This window comes from Callithrix jacchus, chromosome 14, assembly GCF_049354715.1.
Source record: "Callithrix jacchus isolate 240 chromosome 14, calJac240_pri, whole genome shotgun sequence".
Lineage (NCBI taxonomy): Eukaryota > Metazoa > Chordata > Mammalia > Primates > Cebidae > Callithrix > Callithrix jacchus.
Window position 1 is genome coordinate 21,815,821 of NC_133515.1, and position 24,109 is coordinate 21,839,929.

The following is a 24,109-nucleotide window of genomic DNA, read 5'->3' on the forward strand; positions in this document are numbered from 1 at the left end:
GGCAGATCACTTAAGACTGGGAGATGGAGGCCTCAGTGAACCGTGATCACACCTCTGCACCCCAACCTGGGCAACAGAGTGAAATCCGGTCTCAAAGAATAAATAAATAAATAAATAAATAAATAAATATGTTAAAAAATATAAAAAAGAATTTAAAAAGAACTAATAGATCCAAGCATGTATGCAAGATATATTTAGTTGGAAAATCAAGGGATCTTGGAATTAGGTGTGGTAGATTTGGGGAAGGAGTAGTCTAAGATGACCTTGTTTCTTGGTACTGGAGACTGGATGAGTGGCAGTGTCTTAACCATATTTTTGGTAGAAATATGGAAGTCTTCTCCATTCCAGGATGAACGATGAGTAAAATTTTAGACATGTTGTTTGAGCTACTAGAAAGACATTCGAGTGCAGATGTACAATGAGCAGATGACAAGGTATCTGGCACTCAGAAAAATAACTGTATATAGATAGATACGGGAGACGTCAGCAGGTACGTAGTAAACAAAATCGTAAAAGTGACGTCAAAGGGAGAAAAGAAGTATACAGTGAACACTGTTGGTTGTCCATGCAATTGCCATCCCTCCTTCTTCCTTACTGACAGAACCCTGATTTCATTGAGAACTCAACATGCCCTGCCACAAAGGATGAATCCAATTAGTTTAAGACTGTGTTCATTCTATTCTTCCATGACTAAGTCATGTTGACTTAATCCTATCAAATGAGATGTCGATCTAGAAACAACTTCTAGGAAAGATTTCCTTTTTTTTTTTTTATGTTGAATACATTTAGTTTTGTTTTATTTTAATGGCAATAAGTATATACTAAAGGAATGATGAGTATGAGAAAAGCAAGAGACACATCAAACTTCAACTTCCAATAATGGTAGAAAAGGTCATTTGGACCACTCTCCTATCAAAGGAAACCGAAAAAGCTGGAGATCTTGCCACTGCACTCCAGCCTGGGTGACAGAGCAAGGCTCCAACTCAAAAAAAAAAAAAAGAAAGAAAGAAATCCATACTTAAGACACATCAAAATGACACTGCAGAGCTGGGCATGATGCAATGATCTGAGTGGGGGATCCTGACGTCGCTCGGTGGCGGTGGTACAGTCCGGTGCAATGGTGGCCAGGCTGTGCTTCCAGTAGGGCAGCGGTGGGCCTGGTCTTTGGGCATCCTCTTCTCTTTGACTCATCAGCCTTCCTGACATTAGTACAGACCCCTTCCAACAAATCCCTCTCTGCTAGAAATATCTAGAGTTGTTTCTGTTTTGTTTTGGTTTGGTTTTTTTGAGATGGAGTTTCACTCTTGTTGCCCAAGCTGGAGTGCAATGGCACCATCTTGGGTCACTGCAACCTCCGCCTCCCAGGTTCAAGCAATTTTTGTATTTTTAGTAGAGACAGGGTTTCACCATGTTGGTGAGGTTGGTCTTGAACTCCTGACTTTGTGATTTCCCTGCCTCAGCTTCCCAAAGTGCTGAGATTATTGGTGTGAGCCACCAGGCCCGGCCCCCGTTTTTTTTAAAAGTGAAACCTGACTGAGTGGAATACTATAAAAAAGAAACATTCCTAAAATAAGGAGTTAATTGGATATTAAAAACGTGAAAGCAGAAATAAAAAATTCAATTGAAAAGTTGGAAAAGAATGTTGATGAAATCACCCTGAAAGTAGGGAAAAACAAAATAAAAAAATAAAACAAGGGAGTGGTGCTAAGCATCTATAGACCCAGCTACTTCGGAGGCCGAGGTGGGGGGGATTGCTGGAGTCCAGGAATTCGAGGCTGCAATGAGCTATGATTGTTCCACTGCACTCCAGCCTGGTGACAGAGCAAGACCTTTCTCTCGAAAATAAATACGGCCAGGCATGGTGGCTAACATCTGCAATCCCAGCACTCTGGGAGACCGACTCAGGCAAATTGCTTGAGCTCAGGAGTTTGAAACCCGCCTAGGCAATATGGCAAAATGTTACTCCTACAAAAAATAAAATTAAATTTAAAATTTAAAAAAAAATTAAAGGGGGAGGACTCAAGATGGCGCTGTGAGAACAACCCAGGATTGGAGCTCGCATTGAATCCGCAAACGGTGAGTCAGAGCTGCATTTCCAGACTGATCGTTGTTGCCCACAAAACGGGGAAACTCCCAAGTATAAAAAAGACACGGGACGCCAGGCAGTAGGTCTGCCTGGCGAAGCCGGCAGCCGGGGCGGCGGCGGCCGGCCCTACCCAGCAATCCCCACAGGGCGCGCTTGTCCGGGTGCCCTGTTGAACCGGCAACCTGAGACTTGAGAGGGCTGGACTTGAGACTGAATGAGACTTGGACAGTAGGCCAGCCCAGGGGATTGCAGGAACAGATCGTTTGGGATACCAAGTGGGACGAACAAAACCGCGATTTCAAACTATCCCGAGCAGACGGTCCAAGACGCTCTGTGCGGGAGGGCCGTCCACCACTACCGAGGCAACCCGCCCCAACTGAGATACACGCCCACTGCTGACGCAGCCAGCCATTGCCGAGGCAACCCGTCGCTACTGAGATACACGCCCACTGCTGACGCAGCCTGCCCTTCCTGAGGCAACACGCTACAACGAAGAGACTCCGCCGCAGGGCGTGGCGGAGAGCACAGCAGAGCCTGCAGGAACAGGGCGAATCACACAACAGCAGGGCGGAGCCTCGGCAGCCAAACAGTGGCTAGTCTGCCTTCTAGCTGGGCAGGACACCTCATCAAACATCCAAAAATAAAGCCCAAACCCCTCAACACAGAGCATTTGAGAAAAAAAAAAAGGGGTTTTTTAATGAGCGCTGTTGCAGCAGAATCAAACATAGCAGCCTAACAGCCCTGAATGAACAACAGAGCTCACAGCTCAGCAATTAAGCCCATATAAAGTACAAACTGTCTCCTCAAGCAGCTACCTGACCCCTCTATATCCAAAAGACTGACATTAGGCAGGCATCATCCTGGGACAAAGATAGCAGAAAAAGAAACTGGTAGCATCCCTCGCTGTGCCACAGCTGCTAGAGGTGCACCCCAGACAAGCAGGGTCTGGAGCGGACCTCAGCAGTCGTACAGCGAAGGGGCTAGACTGGTAGAAGGAAAACCAAGCAACAGAAATACTTCATCATCAACATTCTGGGTGTCCACTCAGAGACCCAATCGAAAAGTCAGAAACTACGCAGACGACCAGCGGACAAATCCACAAAGATGGGAAGAAACCAGCGCAAAAAGGAGGAAAACACCCGAAACCAGAACACCTCGCCTCCTAGAAAGGACCAAAACTCCTCACCAGCAAGGGAACAAAGCTGGACGGAGAATGACTGCGACGAAATGACGGAATTAGACTTCAGAAGATGGATAATGAGAAACTTTTGTGAGCTAAAAGATCATGTATTAAATCAATGCAAAGAAACTAAGAACCTTGAAAACAGATTTGAAAAAAGATTCGAGGAAACGATAACAAGAATGGATAACTTAGAGAGGAATATGAATGAATTAAAGGAGCTGAAAAACACAATACGAGAACTTCGCAAAGCAAACACAAGTTTCAATAGCCGAATTGACCAAGCAGAAGAAAGAATATCTGAAGTCGAAGACCAACTCAATGAAATAAAACGAGAAACCAAGATTAGAGAAAAAAGCGCAAAAAGGAATGAACAAAGTCTCCAAGAAATGTGGGACTATGTGAAAAGACCTAACCTACGTTTGATAGGTGTACCAGAAGGGGACGAAGAGAATGAATCCAAGCTGGAAAATACTCTTCAAGACATCATCCAGGAAAATTTCCCCCACCTAGCAAGACAGGCCAACACTCAATTGCAGGAAATACAGAGAACACCACAAAGATATTCCGCAAGAAGAGCAACCCCAAGGCACATAACCTTCAGATTCAACAGGGTTGAAATAAAGGAGAGAATACTAAGGGCAGCCAGAGAGAAAGGTCGGGTCACCCACAAAGGGAAGCCCATCAGACTCACAGCAGATCTCTCGGCAGAAACACTACAAGCCAGAAGAGAGTGGGGGCCAATATTCAACATCCTTAAAGAAAAGAACTTTCAACCCAGAATTTCATGTCCAGCCAAACTGAGCTTCAGAAGTGAAGGAAAAATAAAATCCTTTGCGAACAAGCAAGTACTCAGAGATTTTGTCACCACCAGGCCTGCTTTACAAGAGCTCCTAAAAGAGGCACTACACATAGAAAGGATCAACCAGTACCAGCCATTCCAAAATCACACTGAATGCTAAAGAGCTTCAACATAATGAAGAATCTACAACAACTAACAGGCAAAACAGCCACTTAGCATCAAAATGGCAGTATCAAATTCACACATAACAATATTAACCCTAAATGTAAATGGACTAAATGCACCAATCAAAAGACACAGACTGGCAAATTGGACAAAAATCCAAAACCCATCAGTGTTCTGTATCCAGGAAACCCATCTCACATGCAAGGATACACAAAGGCTCAAAATAAAGGGATGGAGGAAGATTTACCAAGCTAATGGAAAGCAAAAAAAAGCAGGAGTTGCAATTCTCATTTCTGATAAAATAGACTTTAAAGCAACAAAGATCAAAAGAGACAAAGAAGGCCATTACATAATGGTAAAAGTATCAATACAACAAGAAGAGCTAACGATCCTAAACATATATGGACCCAATGCAGGAGCACCCAGATACATAAGGCAAGTTCTTAATGACTTACAAAAGGACTTAGACTCCCACACAATAATAGTGGGAGACTTTAACACTCCACTGTCAATACTAGACAGATCAACCAGACAGAAAATCAACAAGGATATCCAGGGCTTGAACTCAGACCTGGAGCAAGCAAACCTGATAGACATTTACAGAACTCTCCACCCCAAATCCACAGAATACACATTCTTCTCAGCACCACATCACACCTACTCTAAAATTGACCACATAATTGGAAGTAAAGCACTGCTCAACAAATGCAAAACAACTGAAATCATAACAAACAGCCTCTCAGACCATAGTGCAATCAAGTTAGAACTCAGAATTCAGAAACCGACCCAGAACTGCACAGCTTCATGGAAACTGAACAACTGGCTCTTGAATGTTGACTGGGTAAACAATGAAATGAAGGCAGAAATAAAGAAGTTCTTCGAAACCAATGAGAACGAAGACACAACGTGCCAGAACCTCTGGGACACATTTAAAGCAGTCTCTAGAGGAAAGTATATAGCAATAAGTGCCCATATGAGGAGAATGGAGAGATCCAAAATTGACACCCTATCGTCAAAATTGAAAGAGCTAGAGGAGCAAGATCAAAAAAACTCAAAACCCAGCAGAACACAAGAAATAACTAAGATCAGAGCTGAACTGAAGGAGATTGAGACACGAAAAACCCTTCAAAAAATCAATAAATCCAAGAGCTGGTTTTTTGAAAAGATCAACAAAATAGACCACTAGCCAGATTGATTAAAAAGAAAAGAGAGAACAACCAAATAGATGCAATAAAAAATGATAAAGGGGAAATCACCACAGATTCCACAGAAATTCAAACCATCATCAGAGAATATTACAAACAACTCGATGCGCATAAACGAGTAAACCTGGAAGAAATGGATAAATTCCTGGACTCCTGTGTCCTCCCAAGCCTAAACCAGGAGGAAGCTGAAACTATGAATAGACCAATAACAAGGTCTGAAGTTGAGGCAGCAATTAACAGCCTACCACACAAAAAAAAGCCCAGGTCCAGACGGGTTCACAGCCGAATTCTACCAGACACACAAGGAGGAGCTGGTACCATTCCTTCTAAAACTATTTCAAACAATCCAAAAAGAGGGAATACTTCCCAAATCATTTTATGAGACCAACATCATCCTGATACCAAAACCCGGCAGAGACCCAACGAGAAAAGAAAACTTCAGGCCAATATCCATGATGAACATAGATGCAAAAGTCTTCAATAAAATATTGGCAAGCCGATTGCAACAGCAAATCAAAAAACTTATCCATCATGATCAAGTAGGATTCATCCCAGGGATGCAAGGCTGGTTCAACATACGCAAGTCTATCAACGTAATTCACCACATAAACAGAACCAAAAACAAAAACCACATGATTATCTCAATTGACGCAGAGAAGGCATTTGACAAAATTCAACAGCCCTTTATGCTAAAAACCCTCAATAAACTCGGTATCGATGGAACGTATCTCAAAGTAATAAAAGCTATTTACGACAAACCAACAGCCAATATCATACTGAATGGGCAAAAACTGGAAGCATTCCCTTTGAAATCTGGCACTAGACAAGGATGCCCTCTGTCACCACTCCTATTCATTATAGTACTGGCAGTTCTAGCCAGAGCAATCAGGCAAGAAAAAGAAATAGAGGGTATTCAAATAGGAAAGTGGAAGCCAAATTGTCTCTATTTGCAGACGACATGATAGTATACCTAGAAGACCCCATTGCCTTTGCCCAAAAACTCCTGAAACTGATAAGCAACTTCAGCAAAGTCTCAGGATATAAAGTCAATGTGCAAAAATCACAAGCAATCGTCTACACCAATAACAGACTTAAAGAAAGCCAAATCAAGAGTGAACTGCCATTTGCAATTGCTACAAAAAGAATAAAATACCTTGGAATACAACTCACAAGGAACGTAAGAGACCTCTTCAAGGAGAACTACAAACCACTGCTCAACGAAATCAGAGAGGACACAAACAGATGGAGAAACATTCCATGTTCATGGTTAGGAAGAATTAATATCGTGAAAATGGCTATACTGCCCAAAGTAATTTACAGAATCAATGCTATCCCCATCAAGCTACCATTGACTTTCTTCACAGAACTGGAAAAAACCACCATGAACTTCATATGGAACCAAAAGAGAGCCCGCATAGCCAAGTCAATTCTAAGCAAAAAGAACACAGTGGGGGTATCACACTACCGGATTTCAAACTACACTACAAGGCTACAGTAATCAAAACAGCATGGTACTGGTACCAAAACAGAGATATAGACCAATGGAACAAAACAGGGGCACCGGAGGCAACACAACATACATACAACTATACAATCTTTGATAAACCTGACAAAAACAAGCAATGGGGAAAGGATTCCCTGTTTAACAAATGGTGTTGGGAAAACTGGCTAGCCATGTGCAGAAAGCAGAAACTGGACCCCTTCCTGACACATTACACTAAAATTAACTCCAGATGGATTAAAGACTTAAACATAAGACCTGGCACGATAAAAACCCTAGAAGGAAATCTAGGCAAAACCATCCAGGACACAGGAGTAGGCAAGGACTTCATGAACAAAACACCAAAAGCATTGGCAACAAAAGCCAAAATAGACAAATGGGACCTAATCAAACTCCACAGCTTCTGCACGGCAAAAGAAACAGTCACTAGAGTGGATCGGCAACCAACAGAATGGGAAAAAATTTTCGCAGTCTACCCATCTGACAAAGGGCTGATATCCAGAATTTACAAAGAACTCAAACAGATTTACAGGAAGAAAACAAACAAGCCCATTCAAAAGTGGGCAAAGGACATGAACAGATACTTTACGAAAGAAGACATATATGAGGCCAACAATCATATGAAAAAATGCTCATCGTCACTGGTCATCAGAGAGATGCAAATCAAAACCACATTGAGATACCATCTCACGCCAGTTAGAATGGCGATCATTAAAAAATCTGGAGACAACAGATGCTGGAGAAGATGTGGAGAAAAAGGAACACTTTTACACTGTTGGTGGGAGTGTAAATTAGTTCAACCATTGTGGAAGACAGTGTGGCGATTCCTCAAGGCCTTAGAAATAGAAATTCCATTTGACCCAGCAATCCCATTACTGGGTATATATCCAAAAGACTATAAATCGTTCTACTATAAGGACACATGTACACGAATGTTCATTGCAGCACTGTTTACAATAGCAAAGACCTGGAATCAACCCAAATGCCCATTGATAATAGACTGGATTGGAAAAATGTGGCACATATACACCATGGAATATTATGCAGCAATCAGAAATGATGAGTTTGTGTCGTTTGTAGGGACATGGATGAATCTGGAGAACATCATCCTCAGCAAACTGACACAAGAACAGAAAATGAAACACCGCATATTCTCACTCATAGGTGGGTGATGAAAAATGAGAACACATGGACATAGAAAGGGGAGTACTAAACACTGGGGTCTATTGAAGGGAAAAGGGGAGGGCCAGTGGGAGGGGGCGGTGGGGAGGGATAGCCTGGGGAGAAATGCCAAATGTGGGTGAAGGGGAGAAGAAAAGCAAAGCACACTGCCATGTGTGTACCTACCCAACTGTCTTGCATGCTCTGCTCATGTACCCCAAAACCTATAATCCAATAAAAAATTTAAAAAAAAATAAAATAAAATAAATAAATAAATCTTAAGAAATTTTCTTACACATTTTCTCCTCAAATAAATTACCCAAAAAATGAAAAAAAAATTAAAAATATGTAAAACAAAAATCCGGGTGGGCACAGTGGTTCATGCCTGTAATCTCAGCTCTTTGGGAGGCCAAGGCAGGTGGATCACAAGGTCTGGAGTTTGAGACCAGCCTGGCCAACATGGTGAAACCCTGTCTCTACTAAAAATACAAAAATTAGCCAGGCATCATGGGGCAGGACTATAATCCCAGCTACTCGGGAGGCTGAGGCAGAATTGCTTGAACCTGGGAGGTGGAGGCTGCAGTGAGCCGAGATCATGCCACCACACTCCAGCAACAAAAACAAAACAAAAAAAAACCCAACACATTATAAGTGCTCAAAATGTATAGTAAACTGTAACAATATTATGAAACAACATCATGATGTAAACCACTTATTCTCATGTTATCATACAGATACTGTGTGGTGCTGAGAGCATGCATCCTGCCTGGCATTTGACTGTGATGTACATGTACTGTAGCAATATAGTGGTTAGTACAATTTCAAGAGAGCTGAGAAGTGTCAATTTAAAGAAAACTAGAGGAAGATTATACTCTTCTAACTGACACTGACAAGAACATTACATATATTTGTGGCTAGATAAGCTTTATTCAAATGCCTGCATAAGTTGATGTCAGAGAGATTTTTCTAAAGGCTTAAAATTTATTAAACAGGCAGGGAGCGGTGGCTCACATCTGTAATCCCAGCACTTTGGGAAGCTGAGGCAGGTGGATCACTTGAGGTCAGGAGTTCGAGACCAGCCTGGCCAACACAGTGAAACCCCATCTCTACAAAAATACAAAAATTAGCCAGGCATGATGGTAGATGCCTGTAATCCCAACCACTCAGGAGGCTGAGGCAGGAGAATTGGTTGAACCCAGGAGGCAGAAGTTGCAGTGAGCTGAGATTGCACTATTGCACTCCAGCCTGGGCAACAAAGAGAGAGTCTGTCTTGAGGGGAGAAAATTATTAAACAATAGAACTTGGTATTTCTCTTTAATCTGTCTCTGAACTCAGGTGACTGACACATCATTATTAGTAGTCTCCCCTCACTAATCATTTTCACCACATACAGATCTCACATCTTTGGGTGACACTTTCCATGTCTCTGGAAATCTTTTAAATTGCTCTCAGTTACAACAGAAGGGCAAGGTTTTCATCTGGTCATATTCTATTCCATCAGAGGCAAAACCACATTCCTCACTTATCTTGCTTAAATTGTGCCTGTCTGCAAACAGTATACAAACAAAGAACTTATTGTTAACACATAAAAAGTACAGTATAATCTCTATGCTATAGGAGTAACTCCATTTTCATTGAATAATTATTTTTATTTTTATTATCTCTCTAAAAAGAAACTACAAAAATTCATGTAAAAGCATCGAAAAAGTACTTTAAAATCCTGAACTGATATGATACATCTTCTATGATTTACAAGAGTAAAATGTTAAATTCTACAAGTTAGAATTTCTGAATTGATTGTGAAAGGAATTGACTAGAAGGAACCAGAACATCAAAGCTTACAGATCTTCTATTCATCCCCAGTTAGGTTTCTGAAAAGCTCCTCATCTGTTGACAAGCACAGACCACTGAGTCACTTGATGCTGCCACTAATGGTGAGGCTACTCTGAAGGGCAGAGGTCTATGCTGGATATGCCCAGCCTTCCATGGAACTGATCCAAGTGGTCTCTTATTTTTTCCCTTATGTGTAAAATAAAAGTACAAATGTACATATGGCAAAAAATGCAAATAGTACAGACAGATCTAAAATAATAAGTACATATCCTTTTCTCCCATACCACAACAAATACGATGGTTTCAAAATCCCAAAATGTGAGTAACTCACAAACTAAAGTCAACCTTGGAGTCTCTTTATCTGAAAATTATTTTCAGGCCTTAGGAACGATGTCGATTGTCTCATATATTACCTGTGTTACAGAGGAAAGTCATGCAGTCTTCTCCTTCTCCAAAAAAGAAAAAAAAGTTTAAAGCAACATGCACACACTGTTCAGAGACGGCAAAGTCCAGACAGCATCGCAGACTCCACTGGGTCTAGTCATGGCTCCAGAGAGTCCCTGGCATCAATCCCCCCGGCTGAGCAGGAAATACTGACAAATACACTGGGCACAGGAGCTCAGCCGAGTCCTCCCTCAATGCCCCGGATCCTCCGGTCCAGCTGCACATCCTTTGGGAAGAGAGTAACTCGGCCGGCATGTAAGGTGAGGAGACAGGCATCCACAAAGGGATGAACTAGAAAAGCTTCTATGAACTAGAAATGCTTCTGCCACCTCTTGTAGGGCCAATAGGGCCTGGGCTTGCCAATTGAAGTCCACACCACGAGTGAATTTAACACATATTTCTCTTGCCAGGCGGCTGAAGGGGTACTTCCTTAACAAGAGGTGTGTGCTCTTCTGAAGCTTTCGGATCTCCTTTAGCCAACCTTGCCTTCGATAACCACGTGGACGTAAGGAAGCACCTAAGAAAGGGCTCTGCTGGAACGGGCTGGGGGTCGGGGTCGGGCTCGGGCTGCGCCTCCTCGGGGCATTGAGCTTGCGTCTCCGGCGGCGCAGGCCCATGGCGCGCCGCGGAGGGTGCTGGCGCCCGGCCCCACGGTTGCTGCTTGGGCTGCCGGGTCCAGGGGCAAAAGGCTGGAGTCTGGGTAGGCCGGGAGAACCCTGGGCCGCGAGCCTCAGAGGAGCCGGTGCTTAGCCGCGGTCCTCGCCGCTCGCGTTCAAATCCAAGATTTTCTACCCTGATAAAAGAAATAGCCATATAGAAGGTCCTTTATCCTCCTTATTTCTTAAATGGGGTATGTTCTATGAGGATGTGAAGCTCAGAACTGTGCACCAACTTGGCAACCACTGGGAAATCAGAGCCACACACTGAAGAATGCCGAGTGTAAGGAGCAAAGAGCCAGCATCTCTGACAACATTGTTATACTGAGATCCTACCTCCGGATTTTAAGCAAACAAGAAATGCTACTGATATTAAGCCATTTTCATGGGGCTCGCTATGGCATGCAGTCAAACCTATCTTAACTGATACAGAGTGCCACAGAGACCTGGTCTCTCGTTTGTCTCACCCTGTTCTTTCTAGCAGCCATCACTTTCCTAAGGTTTCCTTACCCTGGAATTACAAGTGTGAGCCCCTGCACCCAGCCTTCACCAAAGGAAGTTCTTATTATAACCTGATTTCCTGCATATTTGCCTTCAGGAAGAGGATATGCTGGCTAGAGGTGTTGAGTGTCAGATTTATTCTACCATTCTAACCCTGTTATAAAGTAAAACTGGCTCTCTATCTTATAATTTAGTCTTTTTGAATTTAGAATACTGTGAAGAGAATAGACTTCGGAATCAGGACTGGATTCAAATCTCATTTACTGTGTGATTTGGACTAGTCTCTTAATCTCTCAATATCAGTTTCCTTACCTGTAAAAATGAAGATAGTAATTACTATTAACACATCAAAGATTTGTAATATCAAATAAGATAAAATACAGAAGGAACTTAGCACAGTACCAGGGATTTATAGTGTTTGATTCATTCACTATTTTACTTAAGAGTAGCTGCTATGGCTTTTACTTAGTGACTATATCCCTGAGAATCTAATCCACAATCAAGTCAATTAAATCAAGTTCCCGAATCCACACTGAGGATTGGCTCAAGCAACCCTCCCACTGGGTGAAGGTAAATATTCCACAAACCATCAGATAAAGTTACTTGAAAAGCCAGTTAGCCATCCTTGGTGACTTCAACCCAGCCATGCTTATTTTCTTTTTGGGGTTGGGCGTGTGGTTCATAGAAATGGGGATCTCTCTATCCTCCCATGTTGGCTTCCCAAAGTGCTGGGATTATAGGCATGAACCACTGTAACCAGCCTGTATTTTTATTTTTACCATTGCATTTAGCAAAGTCTCTCATCATATTGTTGTAGACAAGATGGAGGCAAATGGACTATAAGAACTAACGGCAATATTGAATGGGCTTGTGGCTACTTATACATAGTATGGTTACTGTACTGAAGGGATCTTTAAAAGGAGAAAGCCCTATTCATTCAAAAGATATTTACTGAGTTTCTATTTGGTGCCAAGAACAATGGATATAGTGGCCTACCCTCAGTTTACGGACTAGCAGGGAGAAAGATAAGTAAATAATCCAGCTAATCACAATTCTTGAGAAAAGGATGCTTTGTCTGAGACTGAAGGATGATTAAGACTCACAAAGAGACCAGCCTGGCCAACATGGCAAAACCCATCTCTTTTGTAAATTTTTTTTTAACTACAAAAAAAAAATTACCTGGCCATGGTGGCAGGCTCCTGTAATCCCAGCTACTCAGGAGACTGAGGCACCAAAATCACTTGAACCCGGGAAGTGGAGGTTGCAGTGAGCTGAAATCACACCATTGTAGTCCAGCCTGGGCAACAGAGTGAGACATCATCTAAAAAAGAAAAAAAAAAAAAACTGACCCAATTTAAAAATGGGCAAAGAATCTGAATCGTTATATACAAATGATCAATAAACACATGAAAAGATGCTCCACATCATTAGTCATCAAGGAAATACAAATAAAAACCAAATGAGATACCACTCCACACCCACTAGGATGGTTGTAATTTAAAGATGGACAATAACAAGTGTTGCGGAGGATGTGAAGAAACTGGAACCTTCATGCATTGCTGGTAGGAATTTAAGATGCTGCAGCTGCTTTGAAAAACAGTGTGGCAGCTCCTCAAATGGTTAAGCATAGAATTATCATATGACACAGTAATTCCTCTCATTAGGTATATATCCATGAGTATTGAAAACATATGGCTACACAAAAATGCACTTGTGAATGTTCACAGCAGCATTATACATAATAGCCAAAAACTGTAAAGAACCTAGATGTCCATCCACTGATGAAAGGTAAATAAAATGTTGTATATCCATATAATGGAATATTACCCAGTCATAAAAAGGAATGAAGTACTGACACATGCTATGTGGATAAACCTTGAAAACAATATACTAAGTGAAAGTGAAACTGATCCAATAGTTCCATAGACTGTTCTTTCAGATAAACACAGAAATTGACCCTTCTGGTCCTAAAGCTTAAAGCTTGTATTTGTTTTGCCAAATACAAGCTTTTTTGAGTTCCTTCCTTGGGAAAAGACCTTCAGGCCTCTCAAAAAAAGTATCAAAGAACTGAAACTCACCAAATCACCACATCCAGGCAATGAGACTGTTGGTCCATCAGGATTGCTTCCTTGCCCCTTCCTGGTTCCTGTTTTCTTATGCACTGTTACATTTCTTCCCTGCTTATCTAAACTTCCAGTTTTAGATCAGGGAGGTGGATTTGAGATTGAGCACCCATCTCCTTGGCCGTAGCACCTGATTAAAGCCTTCTTCCTCGGCAATACTTGTTATCTCAGTGATTGGCTTTCTGTGTGGTGAGCAGCAGGACCTACACCAAACCCATGATATTTTGGTAACAAAACAAGCCCATCAGAGACCAGAAATTGCATGATTTCATATATATGTAATGTCCAGAAGGAAAATCTATAGAGATGGAAAGTAGATGAGTGGTTTCTCGGGGCTGAGAAGAAGGGAGAATGGGGAGTGGCTGCTAATGAGTATAGGGTTTCTTTAGGGGGTGATGAAAATGTTTGAAAATTGAATAGTACAGTGTAAGTGGGAGAACTGTACAGTATGTGAATATCTCAATACAGCTATTAGAGTAAAAATAATAATAATTAACTAAGAGAAATTAGAAAAAAGGTTGGATTCCCAGACAGAGAGGAGTATGGAAAGGAAAAAACATGACTGGATGACAGTGAGGAAGGGTAGAGTAGTGTGAACTAAGGCTGAGAGAGTAAAATGCCAAGCTCTACATGGGCTTATAGGTCATTAGACTGAGAGCAATGAGAAACCATTAAAACCACCAGGACTGTCCAGGTGCGGTGACTCACACCTCTAATCCCAAAACTTTAGGAGATGGAGGCAGGTGGATCGCTTAAGCCAGGAGTTCAAGACTGGCCTGGGGCAACATCGCAAAACCTCGTCTCTACAAAAAATACAAAAATTAGCCAGATGGAGTGGCTGAGGTGGGAGAATTGCTTAAACCAGGGAGGTGGCGGTGCAGTGAGCTGAGATTGTGCCACTGCACTCCAGCCAGGCAATGGAGCCAGACCCTGTCTGAAAAAACAAAAACAAAAACAAAAAACACTACCAGGATGATGGAGAGCTACAGTGGATACCTTGATGAATGAGCTGAGAATTTTATTTGTTTGGAGACAAGGTCTTGCTCTGCCTCCCATGTTGGAGTGCGGTGGCATGACCACAGCTCATTTTTGGGCTCAAGTGATCCTCCCACCTCAGCCTCCCGAGTAGAAGGGATTGCAGGTATGTATCACCATGCCTGGTTAATTTTTTTTTTTTTTTTTTGGTAGAAATGGCGTCTTGCTATGTTACCCAAGCTGGTCTCAAACTCCTGGGCTCACGCAGTCCTCCTGCCTCAGCTTCACAAATTGCTGAGACTGATGACAGGAATGAGCCACCGTGCTTAGTAGAGTTGAGAATTTTTAAATCTGCCTAGCATTTTCTCCACATTTTGTGTCCTATAAAATAGATGTTCAAATATCCAAAGGATAGAGAAAAGGAGGCAGAACTGGCCTATGGTGCTCCAAAGGACTAGGACCACTGAGCAAAAAAGCTTAGTTCATTTTAAGTTTCCTAATAAGCAGTCCTCTCCGATAACAGCTCACCAACACCAGCAGTATTCCTGCAAAGGTGCAGTACCTACATGAGGTCCGTGGAATACTCCAGCACTAGGTGGGAGATCAGGCAAGATGACTTCTAAAACTGAGATGCGTTCAATCACCTAGATTCTCTGAAGACCAAAACAGAACCCCCTTCACTTTTCTGAAACTGTCTGTGAAGAAGTCCCTTTCTTAGTCACTTACAAAAATAATGACCAGTTTTCCTATTTTAAACATTTTATACACTATTGAAAATATCAAAATGCATACATCCAGAAACCCTGGCTCTCTTCCAAACTCCTTATTTCGGGCTAAAGAGAAGGGCTGCTACAGTGACTTCAAGCCCTGCTGAGTACCCAACTGGTGAGTTGAACCTGGCCAACAGGGGCCCAGACATGACTGTCCCTCTACCTGCTACCTCTCCAGCATCCATGGAAGAGGAACCTTCACACACAAGGAGCCAAGAGCATTTTCCAGACCTCTTCAAGAAACTGCGGAATAGATGAAACAGAAGAAACTTCAAAAGAAAAAAATTTTAGGATTAAAACAAGGGAATCAAGTGTCTCTAGGGACTCAGGACAACAAGGCCTGCCATCCACCATCCCTTTCTCCATTAGTCTTATGACATTATAGTCAGCTGATGAGGTGAAATCAAAAATATACCCTAAACAAGAGACTGCCCTGAAAGGAGTAAGGCAGTTTCTCAAAAAATTAAAAATAGAATTGCCTTTTGATCCAACAATACTACTTCTTGGTATATATCAAAAAGAATGAAAAGGAGAGCCTCAAAGAGTTATTTGTATGTTCACGCTCATAGCATTATTCACAATAGCCAAAAAGTGGAAGCAACTCAAGTGTCCGAGGGGGTGGAACCAACAAGCAAAATGTGCCGTGGCCACACAACAGAATGCTATTCCTCCTAAAAAAGAAAGGAATTTTTGACACACCCTACACATGGATGAACCTTGAAAACTTTATGCGAAGTGAAACAAACCAGTCACAGGACCCAATCAAAGCATTAGACTGTGGATCTAACAATAGAAGCCTGCAACTTCTTACCTACCCAGAAAGTATGCAAGAACTGCTAACTCATGCCCCCCACGTCTAACTAAATACTGCATGATTCTGCTTATATGGCACGTACAGTTGTCAAATCCATAGAGACAATAACTAGAATAATGGTTGTCTGGGGCTGGGGGAGGGAGGAGAGGAGTGTGTACGTGATGGGTACAGGGAAAGTTGGGAAAGTTGAAAAAGTTCTGGAAAGGACCTTAGTGATGGTTGTGCCACAATGTGAAAGGTACTTAATACCACTAAACTGCATATTTTTGGAAAATGTAACTCTTCAAAATAGTTAAAATGGTATATATGTTGTGTACATTTTACAAATATTAAAAATAGAGTATAAAAAATAAAAGGAGCCACCCTGCAGTACTAAGAACTAGGAGCCTTTGGATGCATAAAACCCCTAACCAGGAGACATATGTCCTCTTCATACTATTTTTTCATAGCTCCTGTGAGTCTCAAACTCTGGAAGGACGAAATCAGGTAGCTGCCCCAGCAGCCTGGGAGGACCGCCCAGTCTCTCCGCCCAGGGACTCCCGGTGCGCCAACCCGCTGCGGGCTTAAACGTAACTGACCCAGTAACCGCCCTCCTGGCTGACTGCCCCTCAGAAAGCCCCACGCCCCCTCAGAGGCCGGCGGCGCCGCAACCCGTGGGAGCCGCTTTCAATGCCGAAGTGCGCTGCACGTACTTCCAATCAAAGGGTCCCAAGGTCAGGCTCTCAGGGCCAGAGCCAACCGCAAAGAGTCTATTGCCTGTTGTCCCGCCCTCCCGTGCTTCCGATTAGCGAGTTTCAAACTCGCAGGAGCCAATGAGAACGCGCGAACGCGCGGCGCATAGTTCTTGGCTCCCGGCGCAGCGTTTGAAGAAAAACTGTCACCGAAGAGTCATGGTGGGGCCCCGGCCAGCCGCCGCTGCTGCAGTCGGTGAGTACGACCGCGAACGAGCCCCGGTATTTCAGGCGTTGGAGCACGGCCGGGGAGTAGGAGGCCACCGTGCCGGTCCGCTCGCCTGCCTCAGTCTACCCTGGGGCGTTTTCCACCCTGGGGCGTTTTCCATCCTGGGAGCGCCACGCGAGCCCCGGCCCCCAAGGAGACGTCTGGGCTTGGGGCGGCGGAGGCTGTGCGCAGGCCAGATGCCTCACGGGCATCTTTCCAGAAAGCCCTCCGGCAGCCGCGCAAAGAGATGTCACTGTCACCACGTTCTAGATAAAGAAACTGAGGCCCCTTGCTCGGGCTTTTACCACCCGTGGGAAGCAGCACGCGGCTTTGATCCACATTTGGCTCCAGGTAGAGCCGGGCGTGGTCTTATATGACCAGAGACAGGGTCCGGCCCGAACTCGGGTCTCCTGCCTCTGGCGGAGCTCTCCACACCTCTCAGCCTGCTGTGGCTAGAAGTCGATTGGTTAAATCTGCACCCAGAGCTAAGGCTCCTGGGTTCCCTGATCTCTTAGATGTGCTTGGAACCCTTTCCTACCTTTCAAAACTCCTGCTCAGATACCACCTTCTTCAAGAAACGCACGTTGTTTTGTTTCATCCTTTATTCCTGTTGATGTCTACGAGGTCCTGAGCACAGACCTAGGCACTTTACATAACAAGCTTTAAAGATGGGCATTTCTGTCCGCTTTATAGGCTCAGCAGCAACAAAGTTTGCTAATTTGCCCGAAGTCGCGGAGGTGGGACTCCAACTCCCTATGTCAGCCCCTCTGCTCTACACTGCCTGGCAAGCCGTCTCTAAGGATACATGAGCATCAGAGATCAAAAGGGCAATTGCGTTCAGATGAGGTTAAGAGTCGTTTGGCGCCCCTGTCGTCGTCTTGTTTTTTTTTTTTTATTCCTTCACATCATTATTTAATTTTAACTTACCAGCCACCTGCTCCCCTCACTCATGCCCCACCTCTGAACTCCCATTCTTCTTTATCCTCTTTATGGCCCTTAGATATTACCTTATATTGTAATTATTGCTGTGTTTATTTTATCTCCACTACTAGTTTGAAACTTCTTGAAGGCAGAAATCATTGGCTTGCCATCCCCTCACAAATGGCTTGCATAGAAAGTCACCATAGTATAGGTGTCTGCTGTGAGCAGACAACCTGGCATATTTTATCCTTAGTACCAACAAAGGAAGCCATATAAGGGTTTGTGGGTAAAAATCATCATCCCTGTCAAAAAAACAAAAAAACATAAGACCAGGCCTTGCTCACCAGCTCAGATGGGCCAGTAATGGAAGTTTTTCAAATCATAGGAGGTTGTAGCTGAGAACAGTGGCTGTGAGCTCTAAGGTTAGATAATAAGACTGTTTTCAAGTCCTGGAATTGCCACATATTAACTGGGTAACTTTGGGCATGACATTTACCCTCTCTGAATTTCAGGTTGCAAAAACTCACTGGATTTTTTGTGGATTGAAAGAAGTAATGTAAATTTAGGCCAAGTGCTTTGGCTCATGCCTGTAATCCCAGCACTTTGGGAGGCCAAAGCAGGAGGATCACTTGAGCTCAGGAATTTGAGACCAGCCCTGACAACATAGTAAGATCCTGTCTCCACAAAAAAAAAAAAGTTTTTTTTCAATTATCCAGCATAGTGGTACCAACCTGTAGTGCCAGCTACTCAGGAGACTGAGGTGGGAGGATTGCTAAAACCTGCAAGATCAAGGCAACAGTGAGCCATGGTTGTGGCACTGCACTCCAGCCTCAGTGACAGAAGGAGACCCTGTCTCAAAAAAACTAGTAAGTTTAAAGAGCTTAGTGTAGGCCTGGCACATAAATGATATTGTCAATGTTGATATTAACTTGAGGGCAAATGTATAGGACTAGGGATTTTATAACATTTTGTAGCAAAGCCAAAATCACTAGAGAAAAGTGCCATCTTTTAGAATATTAATGAACTTGTTAAAATCGTGAACTAAAGTTAATGTTGTTTGTTTGCTTGCCTGTGTTGCAGAAGAGCGGCAGAGAAAGCTTCAGGAGTACCTTGCGGCTAAGGGAAAACTGAAGAGCCAAAACACCAAGTGAGTTTATCTGTCCACAGTTATGCAAGTCGTGTTGCCTTCTTTGCACTAACAATTTAAAGACTTTTTGAAACATGGCCCTTTTGCTTACAGTCTACTCAGACTGCATTGGGATTCTATGATAATACAAAAAGAGCATTTCAGTCCAGGCATGACAAAAGCCCCTGAGCAGCGCTTAGTCCATTGGCAAAGAGTTAAACATTGTTATTGTGAGACTCTCCAAAGGAATGAGGGAAGGGTCAGTATTACCTACCATGCTGGAAGCTTTGCCAGTTTCTGCTTTTTTTCCTTGGGGAAGTTGATTCTCACGAAGGCAATTTTTGGTTAAGAACTTGAATGACCTTGGGTCATTCTGAGCATTTACTATTGAGGTAGACAGAATATGACCACTTCTTTTTTTTTTTTGGAGACGAAATCTCTCTCTGTCGTCAGACTGTAGTGCACTGGTGCAATCTTGGCTCACTGCCACCTCTGCCTCCTGGGTTCAAGCGATTCTCCTGCCTCAGCCTTCCAAGTATCTGGGACTACAGGTGCATGCCCCCACGCCCAGCTAATTTCTGTATTTTTAGTAGAGACAGGGTTTCACCATGTTGGCCAGACGGTCTCAATCTCTTGACATTGTGATCCCCCCACTTCGGCCTCCCAAAGTGCTGGGATTACAAGTATAAGCCACCATGCCTGGCCGACCACTTCATTTTTATCCTTTGTAGATTTTTACCATCTTTGTGGTGTTATTTGTCCTTCTTTCTTAGCATTACTTAATTTTTTCCCCATTTGATTTGCTAAATATTTATTTGAAAATTAATTTTTATGAAGTTAGCTTTCACTCTTTATTTTATCTTGGGTAACCTTGCCTCTGTTTCCTTGATTAAATGAACCTAGTCCATTTATTCAATAAATATTTACTACCTATAATATCTCAGTCACTCTTGATGCTAGAGATACAGTGCTTAACAAGACAGACATTCCTTCCCTCCCAAAGCTTATGTTCTAGATGGGAGAGACAAACATCAAACAAGTCGTGATCAAAGTTCTTGTTAGTCTAGCAATTGTTTTTGGTTGGTTTTGGTCCATGCAGATTGATTCCTTCTAAATTCTCCTCTGTTTTCCTATCCTTTTTTTGCATTTCCTAACTCACTAGCTAGATTTCATGGGTGTCGTAGTTTTTTCTTATATCACTTTTCCCCTCTGAAAATTAGAAAAGATAGTACTTAAAGATACTTAAAACAAGGAACTTTTTTTTTGAAGACGGGGGTCTCTCCATGTTGATCAGGGTGGTCTCGAACTCCCAACCTCAGGTGATCTGCCTGCCTTAGCCTCCCAAAGTGCTGGGATTACAGGCGTGAGCCACTGTGCCCGGCTCCTAAAACAAATAAATTTTTTAAAGAAGCAGTTAATGGTTTTGTTTGGCATTGTGTCTTCAGTGTCTGGCACACTGCAGCGCTCCAGGAATGTTTGAATGAGTAAGACTATACACACATGAAGGAAACACGTATATCTCATTGATATTGTGAGAATGCTAGATTTATGTATAGAATGTCTCTGTAAGGATCACAAGCAAAAGAAAAGAATAGGAGCAGTTGGCGGTCTCCAAGAGGGAGGATACAGGACTAAAGAAATGATGATAAGGAGACTTTATTGAATATAATTTTTAATTATTTTGCCATTACAGAAATCCTAATTTAAAATTCTAATCATAATTTTTAATCACTATACTTCCCAAGCTTAGCTTGAGATCCTTCTGTGCTGAGGATTAATTTTAATTTGTCTTTTATAGGCCTTATCTAAAATCCAAGAATAATTGCCTGAATCCACCACCTTCTAAATCTGTAAGTAGAAATTTGTCTTTCTAGAAATATGCATTTGTAAGTATGATTAGTAATAAGAATAATAAAGATGTTAGCAACCTGAAGAACATGTATTTCAAAGGTATTTCTTAGGATACAAAAACAGTTTGGTTTAATAAGAGACAATCACTTTTTGAAAAGTACAACATACTGTAGTTTAGTTTTATTAACCAAAAAAAAAGCCTCATGTGAACTATGGTCCTCTTGATAGCTAACATTGAATACTTACTGTGTGCCTGATGCTTTTCTGACTTGCATTACCTCATTGAGTCCTCACAATCGTATGAGGCTACTGTTAATAGCCCCACTTTACAGATGAGCAAACTAAGTCACAAAGGTTAAATTGGTCACATAGCTATTAAGTGACAAAGCTGAGAGGCTGTGATCTTAACCGCTTTGGTATGCTGCCATGAAGTTAAATAGCTCAGTAGTCATTTAAAGGGAACATTTGCATTGAACCTCTCAAGCCACTTGACAAGTATATGCTTCCTAATCAATTTAACTACATAAGATAGAATGGTAAAAGATTCTTAAAGTTTAAATGGAAGAAATTAGCCCTCTGAAAGAGGCACAGATTCTTCATCTGCAATAAAAATCTCACCTTTAGTTTTTAAAAGCATAGTTTATATCTGTATTCTGAAATGTAACTCAGATAGTGCTTCCTGAAGTGAAACATTCTTATTGGTGAGACTTTTTTTTTTTATTGCATTTTAGGTTTTGGGGTACATGTGAAGAACATGCAGGATTGTTGCATAGGTACACACGTGGCAGTGTGATTTGCTGCCTTCCTTTCCTTCACCTATATCTGGCATTTCTCCCCATGCTATCTCTCCCCAATACCCCACCCCCCACTGTCCCTCCCCTATTCCCCCCAACAGATTCCAGTGTGTAGTGCAGATCCCTGTGTCCATGTGTTCTCATTGTTCAACACCCACCTATGAGTGAGAACGTGCGTTATTTCATTTTCTGTTCTTGTGTCAGTTTGCTGAGAATGATGGTCTCCAGGTTCATCCATGTCCCTACAAAGGACACGAACTAATCGTTTTTGATGGCTGCATAGTATTCCATGGTGTATATGTGCCACATTTTCCCTGTCCAGTCTATCATCGATGGGCATTTGGGTTGGTTCCAGGTCTTTGCTATTGTAAACAGTGCTGCAATGAACATTCGTGTGCATGTGTCCTTATAGTAGAATGATTTATAATCCTCTGGATATATACCCAGTAATGGGATTGCTGGGTCAAATGGAATTTCTATTTCTAGGTCCTTGAGGAATCGCGACACTGTCTTCCTCAATGGTTGAACTAATTTACACTCCCACCAGCAGTGTAAAAGTGTTCCTATTTCTCCACATCCTCTCCAGCATCTGTTGTCTCCAGATTTTTTAATGATCGCCATTCTAACTGGCGTGAGATAGTATTTCAATGTAGTTTTGATTTGCATTTCTCTAATGACCAGTGATGATGAGCATTTTTTCATATGTTTGTTGGCCTCATGTATGTCTTTTGTAAAGTGTCTGTTCATATCCTTTGCCCACTTTTGAATGGGCTTCTTTGTTTTGTTCTTGTAAATCTGTTTGAGTTCTTTGTAAATTCTGGATATCAGCCCTTTGTCAGATGGGTAAACTGTAAAAATTTTTTTCCATTCTGTTGGTTGCCGATTCACTCTAATGACTTGTTTCTTTTGCCGTGCAGAAGCTGTGGAGTTTGATTAGGTCCCATTTGTCTATTTTGGCTTTTGTTGCCAATGCTTTTGGTGTTTTGGTCATGAAGTCCTTTCCTACTCCCATGTCCTGAATGGTATTGCCTAGATTTTCTTTGAGGGTTTTTATGGTGTTAGGTCTTATGTTTAAGTCTTTAATCTATCTGGAGTTAATTTTAGTGTAAGGTGTCAGGAAGGGGTCCAGTTTCTGCTTTCTGCACATAGCTAGCCAGTTTTGCCAACACCATTTATTAAACAGGGAATCCTTTCCCTGGTGAGACTTTTAATAAGTTTTAATGATTCATTCACCAAATTACTTCAATCATATTTTAGTCATATGCATATATAGACATACATATGTTGTGTATATGCATGACATCATTAGACAATACAAAGGATAGCAAAATGTATACAAGGCAAAATTTATGCACAATGACTTTATGTTTGGGAAGCACCGGGTTACACTCTTACTTTATGCAGATTGAACCAGTATAGCATGCAAGTCTTAAGGAAAAGTCTGCTGGAAAGGGCCTCATTCAGAATTCCCAGAGACTTCTCTGGAATTTGACAATACTGACTTCAGTGTGTCAACTCTTAAATGAGGATGATACCTACCTTATCTGCTTTACGTAGTTATAAAAGTAGAAAATGAAGTAAGAAAGGGAATTACAGAATTTAGGAGAAACTAAAAGCAGTATGTAAATAATAGTCATCATTACAGTTGTATAATGCTTGGCAATTTATATAACACTTTTGATACATGACCATAACAACTAACACCCAGATACTTTATATACATTACCTCAGAACAACCATGTAAGGAAGTTGGCCATATGCTTTAGTGTCCAAACCAGGACACTTTTGAAAGTAAAAAGCAGTGCTCTTTGACGAACGGGTGTAAATCAAAACTATCTTGTGAAAACCAGGATATATGGCATTCTTCCTAGATAATAGGCACTATTATTATTATCAGTTTTGCTGTGAATCTAAACCTGCTCTAAAAAAGTTAATTTTAAAAAGTAATGAAGTACTGATACATGCTACAACAAGGGTAAATCTTGAAACTATTATACAAAGTGAAAGAAGCCAGACAGAAAAGGCTACATATTACATGATTCCATTTATGCAACACATAAAATAGGCAAATCTGTGGACATGCAGAGACACAAGGACTGCAGGGAGCAGAAAATGGGGCGTGACTGCCAACAAGTAAACCAACTTTCTTTCTAGAGTGATGAATATGTTCTGGAATTAGACAGTGGTGATTGCTATATAATCGTGTGACTATACTAAAACCTACAGAATTGTGCACTTATTAAAATGGTGAATTTTATGGTT

The 24,109-nt window shown here is 42.0% G+C and overlaps 1 protein-coding gene, 1 long non-coding RNA gene and 1 pseudogene across 3 annotated transcripts in view; 1 reads left to right on the plus strand and 2 right to left on the minus strand.

Annotated features, from left to right (window-relative positions):
• The window catches only part of LOC118147242 (uncharacterized), a 30,897-nt gene extending 14,000 nt beyond the window's left edge, over positions 1 to 16,897 (minus strand). The window contains exons 1-2 of the long non-coding RNA XR_004733432.3: positions 13,613 to 16,897; positions 12,714 to 12,855 (exon numbers count right to left, since the gene is read on the minus strand). This is a non-coding gene — a long non-coding RNA (uncharacterized LOC118147242). The remainder of the gene's footprint in view (positions 1 to 12,713; positions 12,856 to 13,612) is intronic.
• Positions 8,853 to 12,662, minus strand: LOC108588183 (histone H3-like centromeric protein A pseudogene; annotated as a pseudogene).
• Positions 16,898 to 17,077: 180 nt separating the features above from the next.
• Positions 17,078 to 24,109, plus strand: part of CKAP2L (cytoskeleton associated protein 2 like) — a 43,996-nt gene continuing 36,964 nt past the window's right edge. Inside the window, exons 1-3 of one of the 2 annotated variants that reach the window (XM_078348414.1) lie at positions 17,078 to 17,506; positions 19,157 to 19,223; positions 21,001 to 21,052. In XM_078348414.1, the coding sequence (XP_078204540.1) occupies positions 17,107 to 17,506; positions 19,157 to 19,223; positions 21,001 to 21,052 (519 nt within the window). In that variant the 5' untranslated portion in view covers positions 17,078 to 17,106. The remainder of the gene's footprint in view (positions 17,507 to 19,156; positions 19,224 to 21,000; positions 21,053 to 24,109) is intronic. The other variant, XM_008980282.5, reaches the window with a different exon arrangement.